The 21,782-nt window shown below is 39.2% G+C and overlaps 1 protein-coding gene across 1 annotated transcript in view; it reads left to right on the forward strand.

The window, feature by feature from the left end:
• Positions 1-19,019, forward strand: part of LOC118424317 (kinesin-like protein KIF28P) — a 32,472-nt gene extending 13,453 nt beyond the window's left edge. Inside the window, exons 8-22 of the mRNA XM_035832862.1 lie at positions 84-102; positions 226-339; positions 920-1,034; positions 1,299-1,362; positions 1,788-1,928; positions 2,385-2,548; positions 11,638-11,786; positions 12,624-12,761; positions 14,058-14,141; positions 14,391-14,594; positions 15,530-15,649; positions 16,392-16,565; positions 17,015-17,092; positions 17,896-17,952; positions 18,621-19,019. Coding sequence (XP_035688755.1) covers positions 84-102; positions 226-339; positions 920-1,034; positions 1,299-1,362; positions 1,788-1,928; positions 2,385-2,548; positions 11,638-11,786; positions 12,624-12,761; positions 14,058-14,141; positions 14,391-14,594; positions 15,530-15,649; positions 16,392-16,565; positions 17,015-17,092; positions 17,896-17,952; positions 18,621-18,893 — 1,894 coding nt within the window. The 3' untranslated portion in view covers positions 18,894-19,019. The remainder of the gene's footprint in view (positions 1-83; positions 103-225; positions 340-919; positions 1,035-1,298; positions 1,363-1,787; positions 1,929-2,384; positions 2,549-11,637; positions 11,787-12,623; positions 12,762-14,057; positions 14,142-14,390; positions 14,595-15,529; positions 15,650-16,391; positions 16,566-17,014; positions 17,093-17,895; positions 17,953-18,620) is intronic.
• Positions 19,020-21,782: the final 2,763 nt, after the last annotated feature.

Genomic DNA, 21,782 nt, shown 5'->3' on the forward strand with positions numbered 1-21,782 from the left:
AGGAGGAGATGGAGATGATGATAATGATGATGATGATGATGTTGATGTGGAAGATGATGATGATGTTGATGTTGATGTTACAGAGGTGGAGGAGATGAAGAGGTCCATGGAGGAGCAGCTGAGGAGGAACCAGGAGGAGATGGAAATGATGATGATGATGATGATGATGATGATGTTTATGTTGAAGATGATGATGATGATGATGTTGATGTTGATGGTACAGAGGTGGAGGAGATGAAGAGGTCCATGGAGGAGCAGCTGAGGAGGAACCAGGAGGAGATGGAGACCATGAAGATGACCTGGGAACAACGACTGCAGGAGGAGGCTGCACAGAACCAGGTGGGGAGGGGCAGGGTGTAGGGGTGGGTACCAGTACAGAAATTCAGGTTCAGGTCCAGGGAATAAGGTCCAGGTGTGGATTTGAACCTCAACCTGTCTGTGAAAACTTGTGAATGGGTGATACTCAAAACAATGGTCCATTTCACTACAAAGGAATCTGTTTGATGACTTCCACTGGCATCTAAAATTGTATCTCCATGTAAACAACACTAACTGCCTCTGTTAACTGGTGGGTGATCGTGTGTGTGTGTGTGCATAGGTGTGGGTAAGTGTGTGTGCATATAGGTGTGGGTAAGTGTGTGGGGGTAGGTGGGATTCAGGATAAGGGAGTGGTTGGGTGAGTATGCTAGTGTGTCTGTATGTGTGTCTGTGTATGTTTCTCTATGTGGAGGTGTGTGTGTGTGTGTGTGTGTGAATGTCTGTGTACATTTGTGTATGAGTCAGTGCCTGTGCCTGCACATGCTTGTGTGTAATGTACTCTATGTCACTCTGCATGCATCTAAATAATATATGTGTATGGGTCTATTTATGTGTTAGAAAACATATGTCTGACGTTGCCTGATTTTTTCCCCTCCCCCAGGAGAAACTGCAGGCAGAGAGGAGAAAGCAGGAGGAGATGAAGGTCATCCCCCACTTCTGGAACCTCAACGAGGACCCCTCTCTGACGGGGATGGTAGTGCACTTTGTCAGGGAAGGTGAGTAATCAAGAGAATGTTTCAGAATCTGACTATTTTCATATTTGTTGTAGATCTATGTTAGATGTTTAGCTGTAGACCACATTATGGCACTTATTTCAAAGTAAGTAGAGTGCTTAATTTGTACGGAAAGTGTAAGAAGCTGAGTATACATAAATGCTTAAAACTATGCTCCCCTAGTGTTAGATTTCACTTTCTATATTACTACATGTGTGTATTTCATATCTATTTTGTTCTAAAAGATGTTTTTTTTCTGCTTTGAAGGAAACACAAGAGTTGGAAACAAGAAGGCAGACCCTCCCGCTGATGTTGTTCTGATTGGACTCAGGTAAGAAACAACATATTTTTTGTCTATATAGCTCATTATTTTGCACAAATTGCTTTGGAAAAAGTACAAAGATAAGATCATTGAACATTGCTTGTAGGAAAATTCATTGATAACGATATTGTATTTACGACTTCATTAAGTATCCATTAATGCCAAAGAGGAGAGAGGGAGAGAGAGAAAAACAATGTGATTAGTGATCTAATCAATTGTTCAGGCAATCATTAAGAGGAGCATCATACCTCTATTGCAGATAGAGGAAAAGTTTTTAAAAAAGATTCCTTGACGTCATCGCTTTCGGTATTTCCTTTAGACATTATTTCAGTCATGTAAATAAGAGACATTACATGGAAAATTGCTTACAAAAATGCACACCTTTTACTCTATGTTACAATCTATTTTGTATCATTTGATATTTTTCCATCCAGTATCCAGGCCGAGCATGCCTTAGTGAGGAATGACAACAATGTGGTGTACCTGAAGCCGGCAGCAGCTGATGCTAAAGTGTTGGTGAACGGCAAACCTCTCACAACAGAGGATGGGGAGGAAGAGCTGCACCATAATGACAGGTGGGGAAAGAACAGGATTTATTATCAATTTGAAAGTACTTTATAACAAATACCTTCTATAGATATCTGTTAACTGAATGCAATGCATAACAGAAAAGTTAAACAGTTACTGCAATTTCCAACACAAAAATTGGACTTCTCGACTGAATAGCTCCAGTCTTTGTCAAGGAATGAACAATCCACTGCTTCTGTGACATCATGTTATGTAGCTAGACTCGGCAAGCAGTGGATCATACGTTGCAGGAAATCTATGGCGGCCACCGTCTCTGTTAAGGGAGGGACTATTTGCCAGCGGATATAAAGAAGCCATCTATGTCAGAGCCTCACAACCATTCCTGGTGTGAATGGATCAAACCTTACAGTCTGATCTCCGGGTTGACGTCTTAAAAAGGTGATAGTCACCTGTTATGTCAATCCTTCTACAAATGTGGTAAAACTAAATGTTTCTGTCCCCAGGGTGATGTTTGGGTCGAACCACCTGTACGTGTTCCACCACCCCCAGGACCTGGCCAAGCAGGAGAAGTCAGGCAAGAAGGTGGAGAAGGTCACCTACGAGTCCGCACAGGAGGAGATCGCTCAGAACACAGGCTTTGATATGGACAAGGAGGGAAAGTCCAAAAGTAAGGAATCTCTCGGGATTGTTCAAACACATGAATGTGATTATCAACAAAAAGATTTCTGAGACTTAAAAACCCTTAAAACTTAGACCTTAGACCAGGGCTCTAGGCAGCTTGAAATTTTTTTCTGTCAGCCAATTCCCATTGTCGCGAAAACACTATTCCAGGCGTTAGAAAGACTGAACTAAGACCTTGAAAAACGGGTTTTTAATGAGATTATTGTATGCGAAAGGCCACCGACACACTTCGTCAACAATAATAACAATAGCAAAACAAACAGTGCATGGCTTTTACGGCCGTGGACGGCGTCCCCAAGCCGCCTGTAGCTAATCCACCAAAGATTTTGTCCGTCAAAGTTGACGGATTGGTTTTAAAATTTTTCCGTAACACGCAGCAAATTTCCGTCAATTGACGGAAAAACGGATGCTGGCTAGAGCCCTGCCTTAGACCTTAGGTCCTCCTGTGCCGTGAGGCACATTGGGTAGCAAGTAATTTCCATTGGCCTCTGTCAGACGCAACCATCTCTGCCAGGCTTTGGCAATTTGAGGGCAAGTCTAAAAGTAAGTTGAGTTTTACAATATTCTTTAAACAGTGACTTAACACCCAGACATGGACAATCACAAATGACCCTTTAAAGACCCTTTAATGCTGTTTTTAAGAGGTACATGTAATGCAAAGCATTGCATAGCTTTTCTGAGGCCATAGGGATAGTGCTACATAATATCCTCTTTGCAGTTGTCTTTTCAATGTTATAAGGTCAGCATTTAAGTGTTGTAAAGAAAAAGTGGTGTTGCAAAGAAAATTTAAACCAAGGAATGCAAGACATCAAAAATCTTCAGAATAGGACTCAAGATGGCGGCCCCCAGATAGGTGTGTTACGGTTGAGGTGCGCTCCTGCCTACTTAAATCTCCACGCTATGTCTAAATAGAACTCAAACCGCATCAATTTCTGGGAGTCTAGGACGTTTATATTTGAACTGTTGAATGGGAAAGAGAACTAGGCGCTCCAGGGGCTCTAGCAGCACGGAAGAAGGTAGTCCGAATCTGAAACGCTGCCCCCCACCCAAGACACCAAAGATGGCGGCTTGTACGGGGAGCGACGAGTTGCAGTCTCTTTCACCAGAGCTTCAGACGCTCGCGCATCTGATCCTCAAACAGTCTCAAAAACAACAGGAGACTCTACTAGGTCAGTTTCAGGATGTTGGGGAAAAACTGTCTGGCCAAATTCGCGCTTTAGACAACAAGGTCCAGGGTTTGTCAGCCGACTTAACCAGTTTACGCGAGCGGGTGGGAGCAAACGAACACGCTGCGGAATTCCAGTCGGAGGAAATTCAAGACTTACGCCGAGCGCTAGACGAGGAACGACGTGCGAGACTGAAGGCTGACCTGCTGGCAGAGCGTTATTCGAGGAAAGCCGACATAATCATTAGAGGCCTGCCATGCAACAAGGAGGAAGATTCACAACAGGTATTTGCTGTCTTTTTGTCGGAGAAACTTCATCTTGCGCCCGTGCCTTTCGCCGCGGCCCATCGCCTCTCCAGACCTACAAAAACACGCCCGAACCCACCCCTGTTGGTCAGATTGTTGAACTTTCACGATCGAGATCAGATTCTACGGGAGGGAAGGAAGTTACGCGGGAACAAGGAGGGACTGGCTGTTTACGAGCATCTTCCCCCTCCCCTTCAAGCAGCGAGGGCCAGCCTTGTCCCCGATCGAGACGCTGAAGCAGCAAAAGCCAAAGGTACTGATACTAGGGTTTCGATTTGGGTGCCTCCTAAGGCAACGTACGCAGTGTTACTTGTGAACGGTCAAGAGAAGAAACGCGCCGATGCGATTGACCTTATGCTATCTACAAAGAACACATGAGGGTGAACATGTTGTTTAAAATGTGACTGCAATTATTAAACGAACATCTCATCCCTTTGAGGCACTGGTGTGTTTTTTATGAATGTGAAGACAGTATTAGTATATAGGAATCAGAATACCTTCCTGTCTTGTTTGTAAATCACAGGAAGTAAGAAATATGCGGCGGCATTAAATTTTGGAATTGGCTTGCAGGCTTGACAGGTGCAAGCATTCGTTGGAACACGTGCTGATCAGCGTGCACTTAATCGACTTGAAATGTCAACATACCTTGCGTAACCCACAGCCGAGCCGGTGTATTCCGTTGCTGCCTGTTCTTTTCTTTTGTTACAGTATTGTTTGAGTTCTGAATCGGCCCGATTCTCCTACTTGTGTTCATTCATATCCAGATGTTATATTCTGTTATTTTGATTTCTGACTTAGTTGGATTATAGAAAACTTATGATCATGTTATTTTTGTTTCCACTTACTTACTTTATACCAAAATGTTGATTATGTTATGTGGTTTTGAGTTTTGAATCAGACTGATTCCCATATTTATGTTGTTTGTTTTGAGCTCTGACTTTGTTTGTTCTACTCCAAGGCAGAGATCATGGGATTTTGTTTATGATTTCCTATTCTGCTTGAGTTATGCCAAAGTGGTGATCATGTTATGCTATTCTTAGTTTTTGAATCGGACCGATTCCCATAATTACTTTTCTTTATTATATTAAGACGATGATCACGTTACGTTGATATGAGTTCGGTTTGATTTACACTAAAGTGGTGATTTCGTTATGTACATTTGAGTTAAGAAGTGGACCAATTTTCTTACTAATGACTGATAGTTGTGAGTTCAAAATGAAGTTTCAGAAGAAAGGTGATTTAGCTTACAAAACGTCACTTTCAGAAACAGAGCTACTATTCTATAATATTGAAGTGTAAGATTGGTCCAATTTTCTTATCTTCACAATGTTTCCGTGGAATTAACAAATGCGATACTTTTGACGGAGCCAACGAGATGGAAGGGCCACCAAGCTTTGTAAATCTTGTGTTCCGTTGAGCTTTATTTTGTTTTGTTCTAATGTTCTGTTATTTATTATTTTCGTTATTACTGCATGGCACGATGTGTTATGTTTTCATGTGTTTTATACCTAATTTTGAATTGTTACCTATGCTATGTAGTTTACGTGACCCCAATTACCTGCAACAGAATTATGCTACTTTGTGTACATTAGCTTTGCCCAACTTATGTTTTGCATCCTGTGGACGCCCCTTTTTATCAAAATATTTGACAACTTATATTACTTTTCAAAGGTCTCATGGTATTGCCAAAACTTAAGATATGCAGTTATAATTGTAACAGTCTGGGCGACCACAGGAAACGCAACCAAATCTTTACATGGCTAAAGGATAAGTCTTATGATATATATTGCCTGCAAGAAGCCCACTCTACACCTTTGAATGAGGAGAGATGGAAATCAGATTGGGGGGGTCCGATTCTATTTAACCATGGTTTAAGTAATAGCAGGGGTGTTCTTATTTTATTTAAGAAAAATTTAATCTTTACTGTCCATCAAACTCAGAACGATAATTCAGGACGATGGATGTTATTGGATTTAACTATTGACCTATTCCGTTTTTCTTTAGCAAATATTTATGCCCCAAATACTGATAATCCATCTTTCTTTGTCGATCTTGAAAACAATGTACAGTCTTTAACATCTTCTGGTTTACATACTATAATAGTGGGGGATTTCAACACAGCATTGAATTCTAACCTGGACAGAGCTGGACACCAAACTTCTAATTATCATCCAAACTGCCTTCAAGCCATCAACTCCCTTTGTGCCAACCTTGACTTAGTCGACATTTACAGATACCACCATCCAACAGCCGTCCGCTATACATGGAGACGCCGACTTCAGGCCAGTCGCATTGATTATTTTTTAACTTCTTTTTCATTAACCCCTTCTATAGAAAATGTTAAAATTGAAGATAGCTTAAGATCGGATCATTCCTTAATTAGTATCTCTTTACTCTTATCTACTACACCAAAGGGGCCTGGCTTTTGGAGACTTAATTGTGATTTGTTGAGTGACCAGCTGTTTGTGAAAGAAACCTCAAAATTTATTACAGAATTTTTCCTCTTTAATGAGGGATCAGCTAACCCACACATAGTATGGGAAGCCTTTAAGTGCACTGTGCGTGGTCACCTAATCAAGTTTTCATCTTGGAAGTTTAAACAAAATAGAAATACTGAAATATTGCTTATAGATGAGATCAAAAGGCTGCAAGAAGAACTAGACTCATCTCCGGATGACGACATTTTTGACCAGTTACAGGGTAAAAAACAGGAGTTGGAAATAGTTTATCAAACAAAATCTAATAATCTGATAATGAACAAAAGAGCCAAGTGGATGGAACAAGGAGAAAAGTGTACGAAATTTTTTATGAATTTAAATGGTAGAGGACATGTAAGAAAGAATATGACAAAACTTGTAAAGCCAGATAGTTCAGTGGTAATTGATCCGGAAGAAATTTTAAGACAACAAACAAAATTTTATGCCGACCTGTACACTTTCAAAGACCCCCCTATGTCTCTAGACAGCGATGTCTTTTTGCCTTTCTTTCCGCAACCTCCACCAGTAAGTTTATTTGATAGTCAGCGCGATAGCTGTGAAGGGTTTATTACAGAAGTTGAACTAAAAAAGGCTATTGAGTCATTTTCTGTTGGTAAGTCACCCGGTTTAGATGGCCTTCCCATAGAATTTTATAGGGTCTTTTTTCAAAGTTTAAAACAACCACTGTTGGCTTCCTTTAACCATTCGTTTCAGGTTGGTTGTTTATCAGACACACAGAAAACTGGACTCATCACGTTATTACTTAAACAGGATTCCACGGGAAAAGACAAAGAACCTTCGCATATAAAAAACTGGCGCCCGGTGACCTTATTAAATTGTGATAACCGTATACTGTCTAAATGTTTGGCCCTCCGAATGAAGAATGTTATCTCATCTCTTGTTTCGTATGATCAGACTGGCTTTATGAAAGGGCGATCCATTAGTGACACTATACGGAGACTTTTAGAAATAATAGAATACTATGACCGAAATGAAATGCCGGGTTTGATATTTTGTGCAGATTTTGAAAAAGCTTTCGATAAAATTCGACATGATTTCATTTTTAAGGTTTTGAAGTATTTCGGATTTGGTGATTCATTTATTACATGGATAAAAGTTCTGTATAAAGACACTTTTAGCAAAATCATCAATAATGGTTATATTTCCGAGTCGTTTGCCCTTAACCGTGGAGTCCGACAAGGATGTCCCATTTCGCCTTACTTATTTGTCTTAGGGGTGGAGTTACTAGCTATGAAAATTAGGAGTAATATTGAAATTCAGGGTTTAACAACATATGGTCTTGAAACAAAACTTTTACAATTTGCCGACGATTCCAATTTTCCCCTGGTTCCAAAGCTTGGTACCCTGTATGCCTTGGTAAAAGACATAGAAGTGTTCTCAACATTGTCAGGTTTAGTGCCAAATTTTGATAAGTGTATGATAGTACGAATAGGATCGTTAAGAGACACCAACTTCTTTATTCCTTGCTTACTACCATTACAGTGGACAGATGGCCCTGTAGACATTTTAGGAATCCATATCCCCAAGTATCTATCAGATATTGTTGCTTTGAATTTTGACCGAAAAGAATCAAAGATAGATAAGCTTTTAAATCCCTGGAAAGGAAAACTACTTTCTCTTCTAGGTAAGGTTACTCTAATTAATTCCCTGATAGTGTCGCAATTTATCTTCTTGTTTCAATCCCTTCCTTCTCCACCTCCCTCTTTCTTCGAGAGGTTTGAGAAAAAAATATTTAAGTTTCTGTGGAGTGGTGGACCAGAACGAGTGAAAAGAAAAACAGTTTATAATCTCTACGAATATGGCGGTCTCAAGCTTAGGAACTTGCAGGCTGTTGATCTTACCCTGAAGGCTTCTTGGGTGCCCAAATTGTACCATAATGATAAATGGTTCTGCTCTAAACTGCTACTTTGCTCAAGTGTTTTATTTACAACTAATGTATTTCCCTTTTCGCAACTCACACTTCGTGATTTCGAAATAGTTATGAAAGAAAAGGCACAAATCAGTCAATTCTTTAGGCATGTCATACAGGCGTGGCTAAAGTTTCAACTACGCCCTCCAGAGACTGCACAGGAAGTGAAACAACAGCCTATCTGCCTAAATTCACACATTCGCATATCCGGAAAACCATGCTTTTTGATGTCACTATACAACAGGGGGGTAGTCTTTGTAAATGATATTTTAGACTCACAAAATAAGCTTTTAACTTTCCAAGACTTACTATTAAAATTTGGGGACACATGTGCAGAGTTTAAGTATAATCAAATCATATCAGCAATTCCTAGCAATTGGAAACATTTACTACGACAGGTGTCACCAGAGTTAAGGGTTTGTGTTCCGGCGTGTAGAAACATAAACTGGCTTCAATTTCCAAATATTAATAAACATCTGTATTCATTTTTCATGTCTGACGCCAGGTTATGGGATATCTCTGACCGGATCCAATACTCGTGGGGGGAATACTTAAACACACCCATACAATGGAAAATAGTATACAGTTTACCCTATAAAGTTACCATTGATTCCCAACTACGCATGTTTCAATACAAATTACTATTTAAATTTCTAACTACCAATAAGATATTGCACAGGTGGGGGGTAATAGATACATCACTTTGCAGTTATTGCACAGAAGAGGAAGAATCAGACATTCATTTATTTTGGGATTGTAGGATTGTTACAAAATTTTGGATACAGGTACAGGATTGGTATTTTAAGCACACCGGGAATTATTTACATCTTACTTTGTTTAATGTGTTATTTGGTATTATAAGTGATCGTGTTCCAGCTTTGTCCAATTTTGTTATTTTGTTAGGTAAACATTTCATTTTTAAATACCGCAACAGACGCCTTAGCCTAGAATCATTTATTTCATATATGTCATATTATTTTAAGTTAGAAAATATCATCGCCAGAAGACTAAACAAAACTAAAAAGCATATTGGTAAATGGGGTAAATTGATTGGTTATATATAATTTGATATGTCTCATGTACTACTGCAACGGTAATTGGGGTATAATTTCTTGAACTTCATTTCTTATTAAGTTCACTGTGTTTTACTTATCAGTTTTATAGGTTCACACATGTCTCTTTCTGTTTACGATTTACGTGCCATGCATGTGTTTGTATGTGTTTCGTTTCTTTGAAAATCAATAAAAAAATTTAAAAAAAAAAAAAAAAAAAATCTTCAGAATACAGGACTCACAATTTGAATCCTAAATACATTTGTTATGATAGTGCATCAACTTAAAGGAAGAAGTTTAATAATTTAGCCAAGTCTGACTCAATTGTCTTGATGCAGGAATCATTTTGTAGTTACTTCTTACCAGTTGCTTCCAAGACCTCTCAACCAATGAACACTAGATTCTTTCCTGTAACGCAGGGCTTCCTTGGTACCAAATTGCATAGTAACAGGAACGGCATCATGTGCCCTTTATACAGTACTCTGGCAGGTGTAGCTTCTCAACTCCACAAGTCAGATATGGGGACTATTTTGGGGTCCGCAGCCCCGCTCAACCTCAGATTATCTTCCATTGGTGAAGGCGAAGGAATGTTAACGTTGATGTAGACCAGCTTTCCACATACGATAGAAAACTGCTTACAAAGAAATACCATAGAGTGCACACTACAGTTTTACGTTATGTATCTGCAAGTACATACTATATTAGGTTTTTAGAATGTACTCTTACTAGACAGATCCTTTATAACAGTTTCCAGGTTAAAATACGACTTTAGTCTAAGCCCTCAGTTTACCAAAACAGGTGCACATAGTTAAGCCACTAGAAGGTAGACTGGCATAATTGGTCAATTTCACGGGTTACCAGACATAATTTCAAGGTTTTGAGCTTTTGTATGATGACTACCACCTATAGGGCTGGTCATAGGTTTCTGAGGTCTATAATGATTTGAGGTAGCTTTAAGTGTAGGAGATATAAAGTCCTTCATCTCTTTTTGGGATAGCAAGATTGTTAAAGTATTGTGTTTAAAGATGAACAACCATGTACTGCCCAACTACGCTGTACAGCTTCTACGAAGGGCTCCACGCAACAAACGTAAGACATGGAGATCATAAGTTTGGTCTCTTGTATGCTACAGCTGTCTGGTTACTTCTGTATGGTGTGAAAATGCATTTTGCTATGTCAGTCTAACTTCAAACTTAAATTAAACAGATTGAGGAATTTTAGGCTAGTACAGTGGCTACTAATGTCAAGTTTTGATTTCAATTCAGTTTAACAAGGCAGTATAAATACTTTTAGATAACTTGAATTTTGTGCAAAACTTCTTTCTCAGTCATGCAATTGCACTTATCATGCAATATCAATGTACAATGTGGGGAAAAGTAGAACATCACATCCAAGTTCAAGAATACTACATGTAATACGCCAAAAATAGTTACTCAAGCAACTGGATATGGCTTTGAGTAACTATTTTTGGCGTATCTTATTACCTGGATGTCTAACCTACATCAACAACTACTACATGTAATGATTTTTTTATGATAGGATTTTCCTCAACATGGACAGAACTTAAAACATACACTTTCAAGGTTCTACAGAGATCTTTTCTGTCATAAGACATTTTGTACAACATTTTGAATCCACAATTGTCCCAAGAATGCCAAATTTAGTTTGCTATAATCATAAATTCATAATCCTATTGTTAATTTACCCTTTAATATGTGCAAGTTTACTTGGGCGTAAGCTAGATAGTATATGCAGGGCTCGAAATACTTTTTTCAGCATACCTGCACTGGTGCATGTAATACTTAAAATTACCTGCACCAGACAAATTATACCTGCACCACTCTGAATATAGGAAGTATGGATCATACTAAAATTGTTCAGGAACCATTGCTATTTTTTTTTCTTTTATATCTTATAGGTTGTAACAGTCAATGCAGCTAATAACATTATCTACATTGTATATATGCCTACATTATAGGACATTTATGTATAAAACCCAGTACATGGACCAGTGCAGGTTAGGTGCAGGTAGACACCAGAAATACCTGCACAGCTCCAATTTTACCTGCACTAACCTGCATATGCAGGTGGTATTTTGAGCCCTGATATGCAATGTTTAACGCTATATAATTCTGTTGTGTCCAGATGAAATGCTGCTACAGGAAGACCTGATCGCCATGATGCCCATGGTGAACGAAGCCAACGCCATGTCTGAGGAGCTGGACAAGAAGTGTCGGTTTGAGATCGCTCTGGTGTCGCCCCAGGCACGGGGACTCAAGGAGGGAAGGACAGAGGTAAGTCTTTGCAAAATTTAAGCATTTCAATTTCTTAGTTATGCGCAAACCCAACATTGTCAACCCAAAAAACAGAGTCATTTAGCTGGCTGTCATTAAGCCCAACATTTATGTGCAACCACATCTAACTACTGTAAATGCAGAAATGTTCGCGGTGGATTAATGTTCGCAGTTTTCGCGGTGACCAATTCACCGCGAATTTAAAACCACAGCGAATATTTTTCTATTATGATATTAGATTGCAGTCTATGGTGTTACCCCGAACTTAAATCCACCGCGAAAAGTCCTTTTTCCCGCTACCGCGAAATTAAATACATTTACAGTATTGCGTGACAGGGATCAACAGCCAATGAACTGGATTTGGCAGTGGTTGGTTTTTGTACACCCGGAAGCTGTTTTTTTAGACGTTCAACATATATTTTTTTCTTTGCTGTCCACAGAGAACAATGTGTATCAGAAGCCTTAGGTTTTAAAGATTTGTCCTAGTTTCAGTTTTTCATCATCTTCTTAAAGTTTTCATTTTGATCATTTTGTATTTCCTGCCTTTTTTGTACCATTGATCCACAGTACAGGAAAGTCATAAACTTTAGGTAAAGGGTAAAATTGAAGTCAAAAGTAGTAAAAACAGACTGTCAAGGGTCTTTAAATGTGATTTTATTAGAAAAAATTTTTGGCACAATATTCCTGACTGGTGCAGCAAGCTAGAACATACCCCTGGCTGGAATATACCCACAGCAGGTTTATTCAGACCAGGGGTATCATTTTGCCAATGCTACATGTACGTACACTTCGGCATTTTAGATGGTGATGCTCAAAATTTGTCTCTCACGTTCTCAGGTCAGTGTTAAGATGAAGAACCTGGAAAACGGGAATGACTTCATGTGGGACCGCAACAAGTTCATCAACCGCAAGTACCTGATGCAGGAGATGTACCAGAACTATGTGGAGGGGGACGCCAACTGGGATGTGGAGAAGGTATGGTGGGGGGGGGGGTGTTAAGGGGGGGCAGGCTAGCAGGAGATGTACCAGAACTATGTGGAGGGGGACGCCAACTGGGATGTGGAGAAGGTATGGGGGTTAAGGGGGGTAAGGCAAGGAGACAAAAATTTTAGTACCTATACCAGGATGAATGGGGCATGAATGAACATTGAACAATAAATGTTATCTAGGCTTCAGGTATCTTATGCAGAGAACCTGTGCTTTCGAGAGATCTCAAAACAAAGATGCCCGTATGCAACTGTTTTCATCTTTTCTGGTGCTAAAGTTTCATTTTAGTGGAAGGAATATCATGCTTTCAGTAACAGAATAAGTCAAATGCTTGTCTATTCAGGTACAGTATGGTACAATCTGTGCATTTCTTTGATCTCTGGTATTTTGCACCTGTATCGAAATGATTTTCATGGTACTGTAACTGGTGACCAGTACAGGGGTAAGAAAGAGTATTATGTAGTACTGCATGAGCATGCTGTGCTAGCTAAATCCTGTCAGTATAAATCCTTAAGTCAACTTTTTGCATTTTGCGACTTGTAGTCGCAAAATGCCTTCTGGCCAGTGTAGTCGCCGTTGTGATGTGAGATGAACGGACCTGTTCAATCCATGCCAAACATTTGTATACCTGTTAAAACAGGCATTTCTTCAACATGTTCGCACTAGCGCAGTGGTAAAGTTTACGCATTCTAAACCAATGCACCCGGTTCGAATCCGGGGAGGTAGATTTTTTTCAACTTTTTTTTTTCTTTTTTTACATCCATTAAAATACTAATTTTTACATCCATTTGGCCACACCAATTTATTTCTTTGGTTAACGGATTCGCCGCTTCGTTTTTTTGCCGAATAGAAATAAAAATTAAAAAAAAAACTTTAAAATGCCCCGCAACAGAGCTCACTCCAAAACAGGCAATGTGTAGTGAAATTTGCTGCAGTTCACGCAAATTTTAACAGGTGGCGTCTAGATCTGCTGCAGTTCAGGCACATATGTGAATCTCTCCATGCGCCAATATCAGGTTTAGTTACTCTGTTCTATTTATATGACATTCTAATAACTAGAAAAAACGTTCACACACGCAAACATTGGCAAAATGCCAGCTTTTTTAAAAGCACTTGTTTGTTAAATTTTCAACTAGAAGTAGTAACTTTACATATATGCTCAGGTACAGCTACTGACAGTACAAATTTTAGATACTGTCTACCACAATGAAATGTTTTATGCCATACAACAGTTTGCGAACACTGTTTTTTCTAGGTCTCTTACCATGTTATACTTTTCCTTAGGACAAGGACCCATTCTGGGAACCACCTGACACAGAGGTCCTGGTGGGGAGTGTACATGTCTACCTGCAGAGCCTGGCTTACCTGGTAGGTGGCACTGTACTATGCTAGAAATCACTGATGTCAATGACATAAAACTCAAGTATTCAAGAATTCCGTTATCTTGGATCCCAGATTGCTTCATTGTCATTTTTCAGTTCCAAAGACAAACTTTTATGTGAAGGATTTGTATTTGAATAGTTCTTGAACAGTTCATTTTTGCATGGAGGAGAGATTGAAATATGCTGCATTTGCTTGCAAATGATGCCTTTCTAATAATGATCATTTCTTTACCAGGTTGAACTTGAGGAGAACTTGGCCATCACAGACTACCGTGGGGCGGAGAACGGTCACCTGACGGTGGAGATCGAACCGTGCGCCCAGGACGGCTCGCCTCTCGAGGACGACTTTGTGGAAGACCCACAAGAACTGATCGGGTCTCCAATGCACTTCCAGCTCAAAGTACCACATGCCAGGGGGCTTCCTAATAAATATGTACAGGTAAGATGCCAACGTTTCTTATCAGCTTTTTGTCTTTTGACTAGTGCAATAGACCGAAACGCCTTGATGAAACGTCCAACTCCTGGAAGACAGGGAACAACGGACACTTAACCAGATAGTGAGTGAGATCTCATGCCTTGCAGTAGGTTTGACTGACAGCTGTCAAAGACAGTGCAAGCCTCTTCTACAGTAGCAATATTAGATTTCACCAAATTTTAAAAGGTAACTCAAGGAAAGGTAGTCCCATAGCCATTTTGAGGCTGTATGAGCAGTGGGTTGTTATCCAGTGTTTAGGGCATGGTATTGCAAGGCAGAGCCCAACCCTCTCCTTTCACTGTGTTATACCTCTCCAACTGAAGTCAGGTACTCATTTTTTACACCAGGGTAGGTTACATGTAAGTGCCTTTCTGGGCCAAACACCCTGTATGAACATCTAATTTTACCTAGCTAACAAATCAACAAATGTTTAAAAAATGTTACTTTGGGGCATACAACTTTAAGTGATCATGACCAAAAGATTCACTTATGCTCAAGGGTGTTTGAATTCTTTGTTTACAGCAAGAAAGTATTCAATTTCATTGAAAGATTAGTGTCCCTGTCCTTGGTGCTGAATGTCGTATTCATAGAGAATTCACTGTGGATGCTCACTACCAGTAATGAACACAGTGATTGACATCTGTCTATTTGTGTTTCAGAGCTGTTTGAAGTGCCAATAATGAACACAATCCAAACTATGATGGTTGACATGTGTCTATCCATGTTTCAGAGCTGTGTAAAGTACAAATTTTATCAGTAATGAACAGTGTATTAAAGTGATTGATGATGATTGACATCTGCCAATCTCTGTTTCAGTTGTGTGAAGTACAAGTTTAACCAGTAATGAGTGCAGTCTTAAGTGATTGATGATGATTGACATGTGTCTGTCCCTGTTTCAGAGCTGTGTGAAATACAAGTTTTACCTGGATGAGAAGAGCACCAACACCAACTGGATCGCAGGTGTCAATCCAAACTTCCAACACACCAAGCAGTTCTCCTATAGTCCTGTCACTAAACAGGTACAGAACATCAGATTCTGATTTTAGAGATTAGTACACAACACAAGAAGCAGTTCTCTTACAGTCCTGTCAGATCCAAAACACAGCCTATGATCTTTAAGATTGTATGTAATACATACTGTACTTGAAATTTGAAAGCTTTGGTGTATAGGGTGCTCATGCCCATTTCTATAATCCCTGGGCATGTGTTGTATACTTCTTTTCATAAGTACTGAGTGCTAAGCAGAGTAAGCAGCATGTGCTGTTTTAATGTCTCTGATATGATCAGGGCAATATTAGAACTTAGACCGCCAAGAAAAAGGTTCTCTATCTATAGATTATGTAAGTTTGAAGATAGTCAATTTGTAAAAACAAAAGTGCCAAATGTGTCATAGTAATTAGTATCCTACTGGAAACCAACATCAGATTTCAAGTGGATATTATACATAAAATGCGAGGACTATCAGAAGAACAACATACTTGTCGTCATAAGTCTCTCAACACATCCACATAGAATCACCAGGGCACTCCAGCCATTACTAAACAGAGATGGTGGTCATCATAGACTTCCTGGCACTTTTGACCAACACTGCAAGATCACAAGTATCTAAATCTCTTGCGAGTTTACATTCTGAAGTGATTGGTCATCAGTATATTGATCCTGAAGAAGGCAACAGTGGTCATTGAAGATTTGATACAAGTTGACGTGTGTATTATGTTGGAAGAAAGCTAAGCATTGTACTATCTTTCTTTCTTTGTGCAGTTTGTGGAGTACCTGAACACCCAGCCCCTGATCCTGGAGGTGTGGGGGAAACAGACGTCAGCGGCTGACAAACAGCGGGCAAACATGTCCACCAAACAGATGGTCGCCATGGAGAAGGGTGGGCTGAACCTCAACGAGCAAAACCGCATGGCGCAGAAACGGGTAACCACGCAGGTGGGGAACATGACTGAGATTAAATCTTAAGCCTCGAGAGTAAATCGGCAAAAATCAGGAAATTAAATGTACAACCTTATTGTATTAACAACAATTCTCCATAGAATCTTTGGGTATTTCAACTTTATCCGTGTGGTAACCTGCACCTATTGTTGTTTTTGAACAGATGGCATGTAGGGATATGAAGTCGACAGACGGTGATTATAATTTGAAACCACTGTCTGTTGACTTGATATCCCTAAATATCGTGTCTTCATGGACGGTGGTTTCAAATTGCAATATTTCCAACTCTTAGCATTGCAGCTTAATTAAGACCACCATCTGAAGACTGGATATCCCTAGATACCGTTTTTTTTCAAAAGCAGTGGATATAGGTATATCCCCCGTATAAAGGTGACCATGCGTTATATGTTTTTTCATGACTTCATATTCACCTCCATCTATACCAGGATGATGAGGAGAAACAGAAGCTGACCCAGGAAGTCAGCCTCATGAAGAAGATGAATGAGAAAATGGACAAGAAACTGGTGAGACTGTCATTTGTTTGACTGTCTGTTTTTTTCTTAAATGTCATAATTCAGGTCATGTCACCAGGTAACTGAATCAATATTACCTTACCTTAGACCCCTGCCCCCACGACGGTGGAGTGACGCCCACCGAGCCTCACGGCTAATCTGTCTAAAGGTGCCAAAAAACACCTACGGATTTGGTGTTGCCAGTGTGTCAACATCTGCACACTTGCCACTGAGACCCGTGATTTTTTTTTTTTTTTTTTTAGACCTTAGACCCTCCCGCAACACTGTTGCATTGGTCGACTCGTCGAGCATACTTTCTCCAAAGGTTGCAGTCTTGAGCAGCTACTGCCATGCTTCCCATGCTGTTTAGACCCATTTTCCTTCCATCATCTAAGACTGTACGTCTTAGTGTAGTTTTTGGCCTGCCCCTGGGGCGGGTGCCCCTAGAAGCCCGTGACATAGCTGTTTTTGTTGTTCTTCTGTCGGAAAGGCGCCATACATGCCCAACAAATCTCAATCTTCTTTTTCTGACTGTCTCACTGGCTAAAGGCACCTTAGCTCTTTGCATGAGCTCCTCGTTTGTGACGTGGTCACGCCAGGAGATGCCTAGGATTGTCCTAAGGCATTTACCTTGGAAGGTATCGAGTGATTTTGTTATCTGAATCAACATAGCCTTATATTTAGGAAAATTCATCCGGTATACAATCTGTGCTTTATTTCGTTTCATGGATCAACATTGATTGACAACATGTACATTCTATCAAGTATTTTTAAGTACCAGTTTGTCTGATCTCATATCCCCTCCTGCCTTATAGATGATGATACAGAAACTGGTGGATGAAGCAAAAGCTGCTGATTCCAGCACTCTTCAGGTCAGTGCTACACCTCTTCATTTGGAGTTAGTCAGTTAACAAATTTGTAAATAGTTACCAAGGCAATGTCAACACTTTCTACCGTTAAGTAAGCAGCTAATTGGTACATAAAATGTATTCTCTTTTGCTTTTCTTCATATTTGCACTACCAGGGCTCAAAAGTCGAGTCGAAATACTTTTTTCTGCATACCTGCACTGATGCAGGTAACATTGAAAATTACCTGCACCAGACAAATTTCACCTGCACCACTCTGAATTTAGGAAGTATGGATCATACTAAAATTGTTCAGGAATCATTGCTATTTTTTTTCTTTTATACTTTATACATGTAGGTGGTAACAGCCAATGCAGCTAAGAACAATCCACGTGCACCTACATCATAGATTCATAGGACATTTACCACTGTATGTATAAAACCCAGTCCATGGACCTGTGCAGGTTAGGTGCAGGTAGACCCCAGAAATACCTGCACAGCTCCAATTTTACCTGTACTAACCTGCATACACAGGTGATATTTTGAGCCCTGACTACTGATAGGGGCTTTTAGAAACTGATGTGAGAACATGAGATAGTTAGAATCTATAAACAATATATTTGATGCACTTTGCTTTATGGGATAAATTTTATGCCTCATGAACCTCACTCTGCTACATCTTTCAACCAATCAGGTGGAGGATGTGGACGCCATCTTAAGCGGAAACTTCTCTCGCAAGTTCAAGGGCACATCGGGTGTTGTCAAGGAGATTAAGAAATACGAGAAGAAGAAGTCCTTACCCAACATCAACCCCGCCCCGGCCCCCACCCCCAGCACCAACGGACCAGCTTCCTCCAATGGTCCAGCTGGAGGGAGTGCCCCGCCTGGCAACCAGGCTGCTAAGAGTGCCCCGCCTAGCAACAAGGCTGGGGATATGAACAAGAGTACTGCATGCACTGTGCAGTGAAAAAAAATCTCGTAAGACATAAAAAAGACTACCTTCTCTAATTGATATATGCATTTGGCAGATATGGCCAAGGGGGTGTTGCACCTGCTTTTAGTTTGCCAAGAGTTTTAAAAATGTGTTCTTTCTAAAAAAAAAGTGTACTGTTGATAGAAATAATACTTGCATGGTGGGTGGAAGAATTTTAGTATTCTTCTGTGAAGAATGATGAACAATTCTAAGAAGTGATATGACACCTTGAATGTGGGTAAAGATTTCTATCTGGTGGTAAAAAAATCTTAACCCTTGGCACTAAGGTTCTTTGGACTTCTAAGATTTATCCAAGCAGATTTTTGGACAGTTTTAATATTTTGTGGCTGTCAAGCTTCTCTTACTTGTGCCCATCCTAAAAACCTATCAAACCCCTAAGATGATGTTTTCAAAACAATTAAACCTTGTTACAATCCCAACATCTGCTTGGAGCTCTGCAGTGATGTTGAATTGAGTTTACCTTCATGAATTAAGTTTATTGAATAGTTGTTTCACCCAGATTTTGTCAAAATACCATGATGGAAACTTTCACCACTGACTGAATTCTATTTGCAAAGGGGATCATTTTTCACAATGGTGTTTAATTTGTTTTAAATTTCTTTGTAAGTGGTTAAAGTTTTGGTTGTATATTTGATGTACCCGAAATATGCAGGTAAAATGTTGACCTATGCAGTAAAAATGTTTTGTTGTTTTAGAAAGTAAGTCAATTTCTTCTCACAAAGTAGAATGTGCCTGATACAATGTTAACACATGTTAGGGTTTAGATGCTGTTTCAATCTTCACTTTGAATTATGTACTATTGAGATTTTATGTTGTAATTCTATGCAAAAAAGTTGAAGCTGTTCTTGATTGTAGATTATTTGTCTTTGTACAAACTTGGATAGGAAATAAGGAGTATTCTAAGGTATGAACAAGGAAGAGATGGTGGAGAGAGATGATGTCTATACCATTTTTGTCAGATCTACATTTTGTGAATTTCTCTAGTCACTTTCCTCAAATTTCTCACTGTCAGGTGAATAGCAGAAAATTTGATTTATTGACAAGTCTGCCAGCTCAACTACTAGTACAAACTGTACATTTTCAACAATACTTCCGGTGTTTTCTTGATTAGCGCACAATTTTCATGGAGTAGTTAACATTTGTCAACTAGACCCACTCAATATGATAGGTGATTGTAAGATACAATGACTGTCTGGCAATTAACAAATATGGCCAATGTTAGTCAACTGTACGATGGGCTTTATGGACATTTTTTTACTCGCAACCATAGTGGTGACAAGGTTGCACAACATCTTTAGGAGTCAGGAATGGATCTATCCATGTGCCTTAAAGTCTAAACTTAGCTTTAACATTCAAAACAGGTTATTTTACTGGTAGAGGTTGCAGTACTTCTCTTACTATCAACATGCATCAAAACAAAGAAGAATGTGCAATAGTACTCTGACTCGTACATGTAATTCTGGCCAATAGGCTTTTACAACAGGTCATACACTTTATTTTGAGAATTCTGCTTTTGTTATCACTTGCTTTGTTTAAGTGTTTGCAAGATACTGAACTATTTAAATCTGACATAATTAGATAAGGTTTTCAAAGAGCCTCTAGCAATGGAAAATAACTGAAGACAACATCCACAGGAAACTGAAGTATGTTTTAGCTAATAAAAGATGTTATATGCTGCATCTGAACTTCTCTGCACTTAACTTGTAGACTGTAACAAATGAAAATGCTATCAATTTGTTTTCATGTCAATTGCAGTAAACTGTTGTATTACTTTCACTTCTAGTAATGTACAAAACAGTATTTTTATAGAAGATGTACAAATCATATTGTGATGTATATGTTAGATCTATATTTATGGTAGTGTGCTTTGCTGTGATACTAGGAGGTTATACAATGTAGATACTTAATATATGTATATATCGGTTTTCATTATGAAATACACATTGCCACTTTATACTTAGAGAAGTTTTAATGTGCCTTCAACACTAGAAGTAACCTTATGGCTGTTAAGTGATGTGTAGGTACAGTTTAATTGTATCCAATGGTGTTAAATGGCAGTCTTTGTTGTTGCACTTTTTGAGCTTTTTCACCTTTGGAATACCCTTCTCTGCAAAAATGCTGTTTATACCTTTTCAATTGTACATCTAAGCCACATGAAATTTGCTGACTAAGAAGATCTAAGAATAACTTGAAAGTTCATCTGTGTCGGTAGAAGTCATTCTTTAACTTAAGTTTAACTGTAATATCCAACACAAAAATTGGACTCACCCAAATTTTCGACTCAACAGCACTAGCCATTCCTTAACAAAGACTGGTGCTGTTCAGTCAAAAATTTGTGTGAGTCCAATTAATTTTTGTGCTGGATTTTACAGTTAAAGTTGTTGAAGAAGATGTTGTAAATCGAATCTCTTCCTTTTAATATTTCGATTGAATATTCTAATATCTTAGTGTGTTTCTGTCATCTCTGAGGTTATTTCCTTCTATCAACACTGGTTAATGGTTCACTGTATTGTAACTTTCCACATATCGAATTAAAATGAAGCCATTTTGTGCATTCGTCATCGTTATTTCTTTTAACTGAATACTTGAAAGATTTTTTTGTCAATTTGAACGCCAGGCTAGAAAACTACTTGGAAAATATTTTCATAAGGTCAGTAACTAACGGTTCGCTGTTGAAATACACTCCTCTGTATATCAAGAAATCGTCACATGATAACTTCTGACAATCGCACTATCGTTCTAGCCTGGGTACCATCCGATTTCTACTGGGGCTTGAGTATAAGGAGCCTCGGTAGAAATCGGATGGTACCCAGGCTACTATCGTTCCGCAAACATTCCGAAACATGTTCAGACTTAACGTCA

Source organism: Branchiostoma floridae, chromosome 10 (genome assembly GCF_000003815.2).
Source record: "Branchiostoma floridae strain S238N-H82 chromosome 10, Bfl_VNyyK, whole genome shotgun sequence".
Classification (NCBI taxonomy): domain Eukaryota; kingdom Metazoa; phylum Chordata; class Leptocardii; order Amphioxiformes; family Branchiostomatidae; genus Branchiostoma; species Branchiostoma floridae.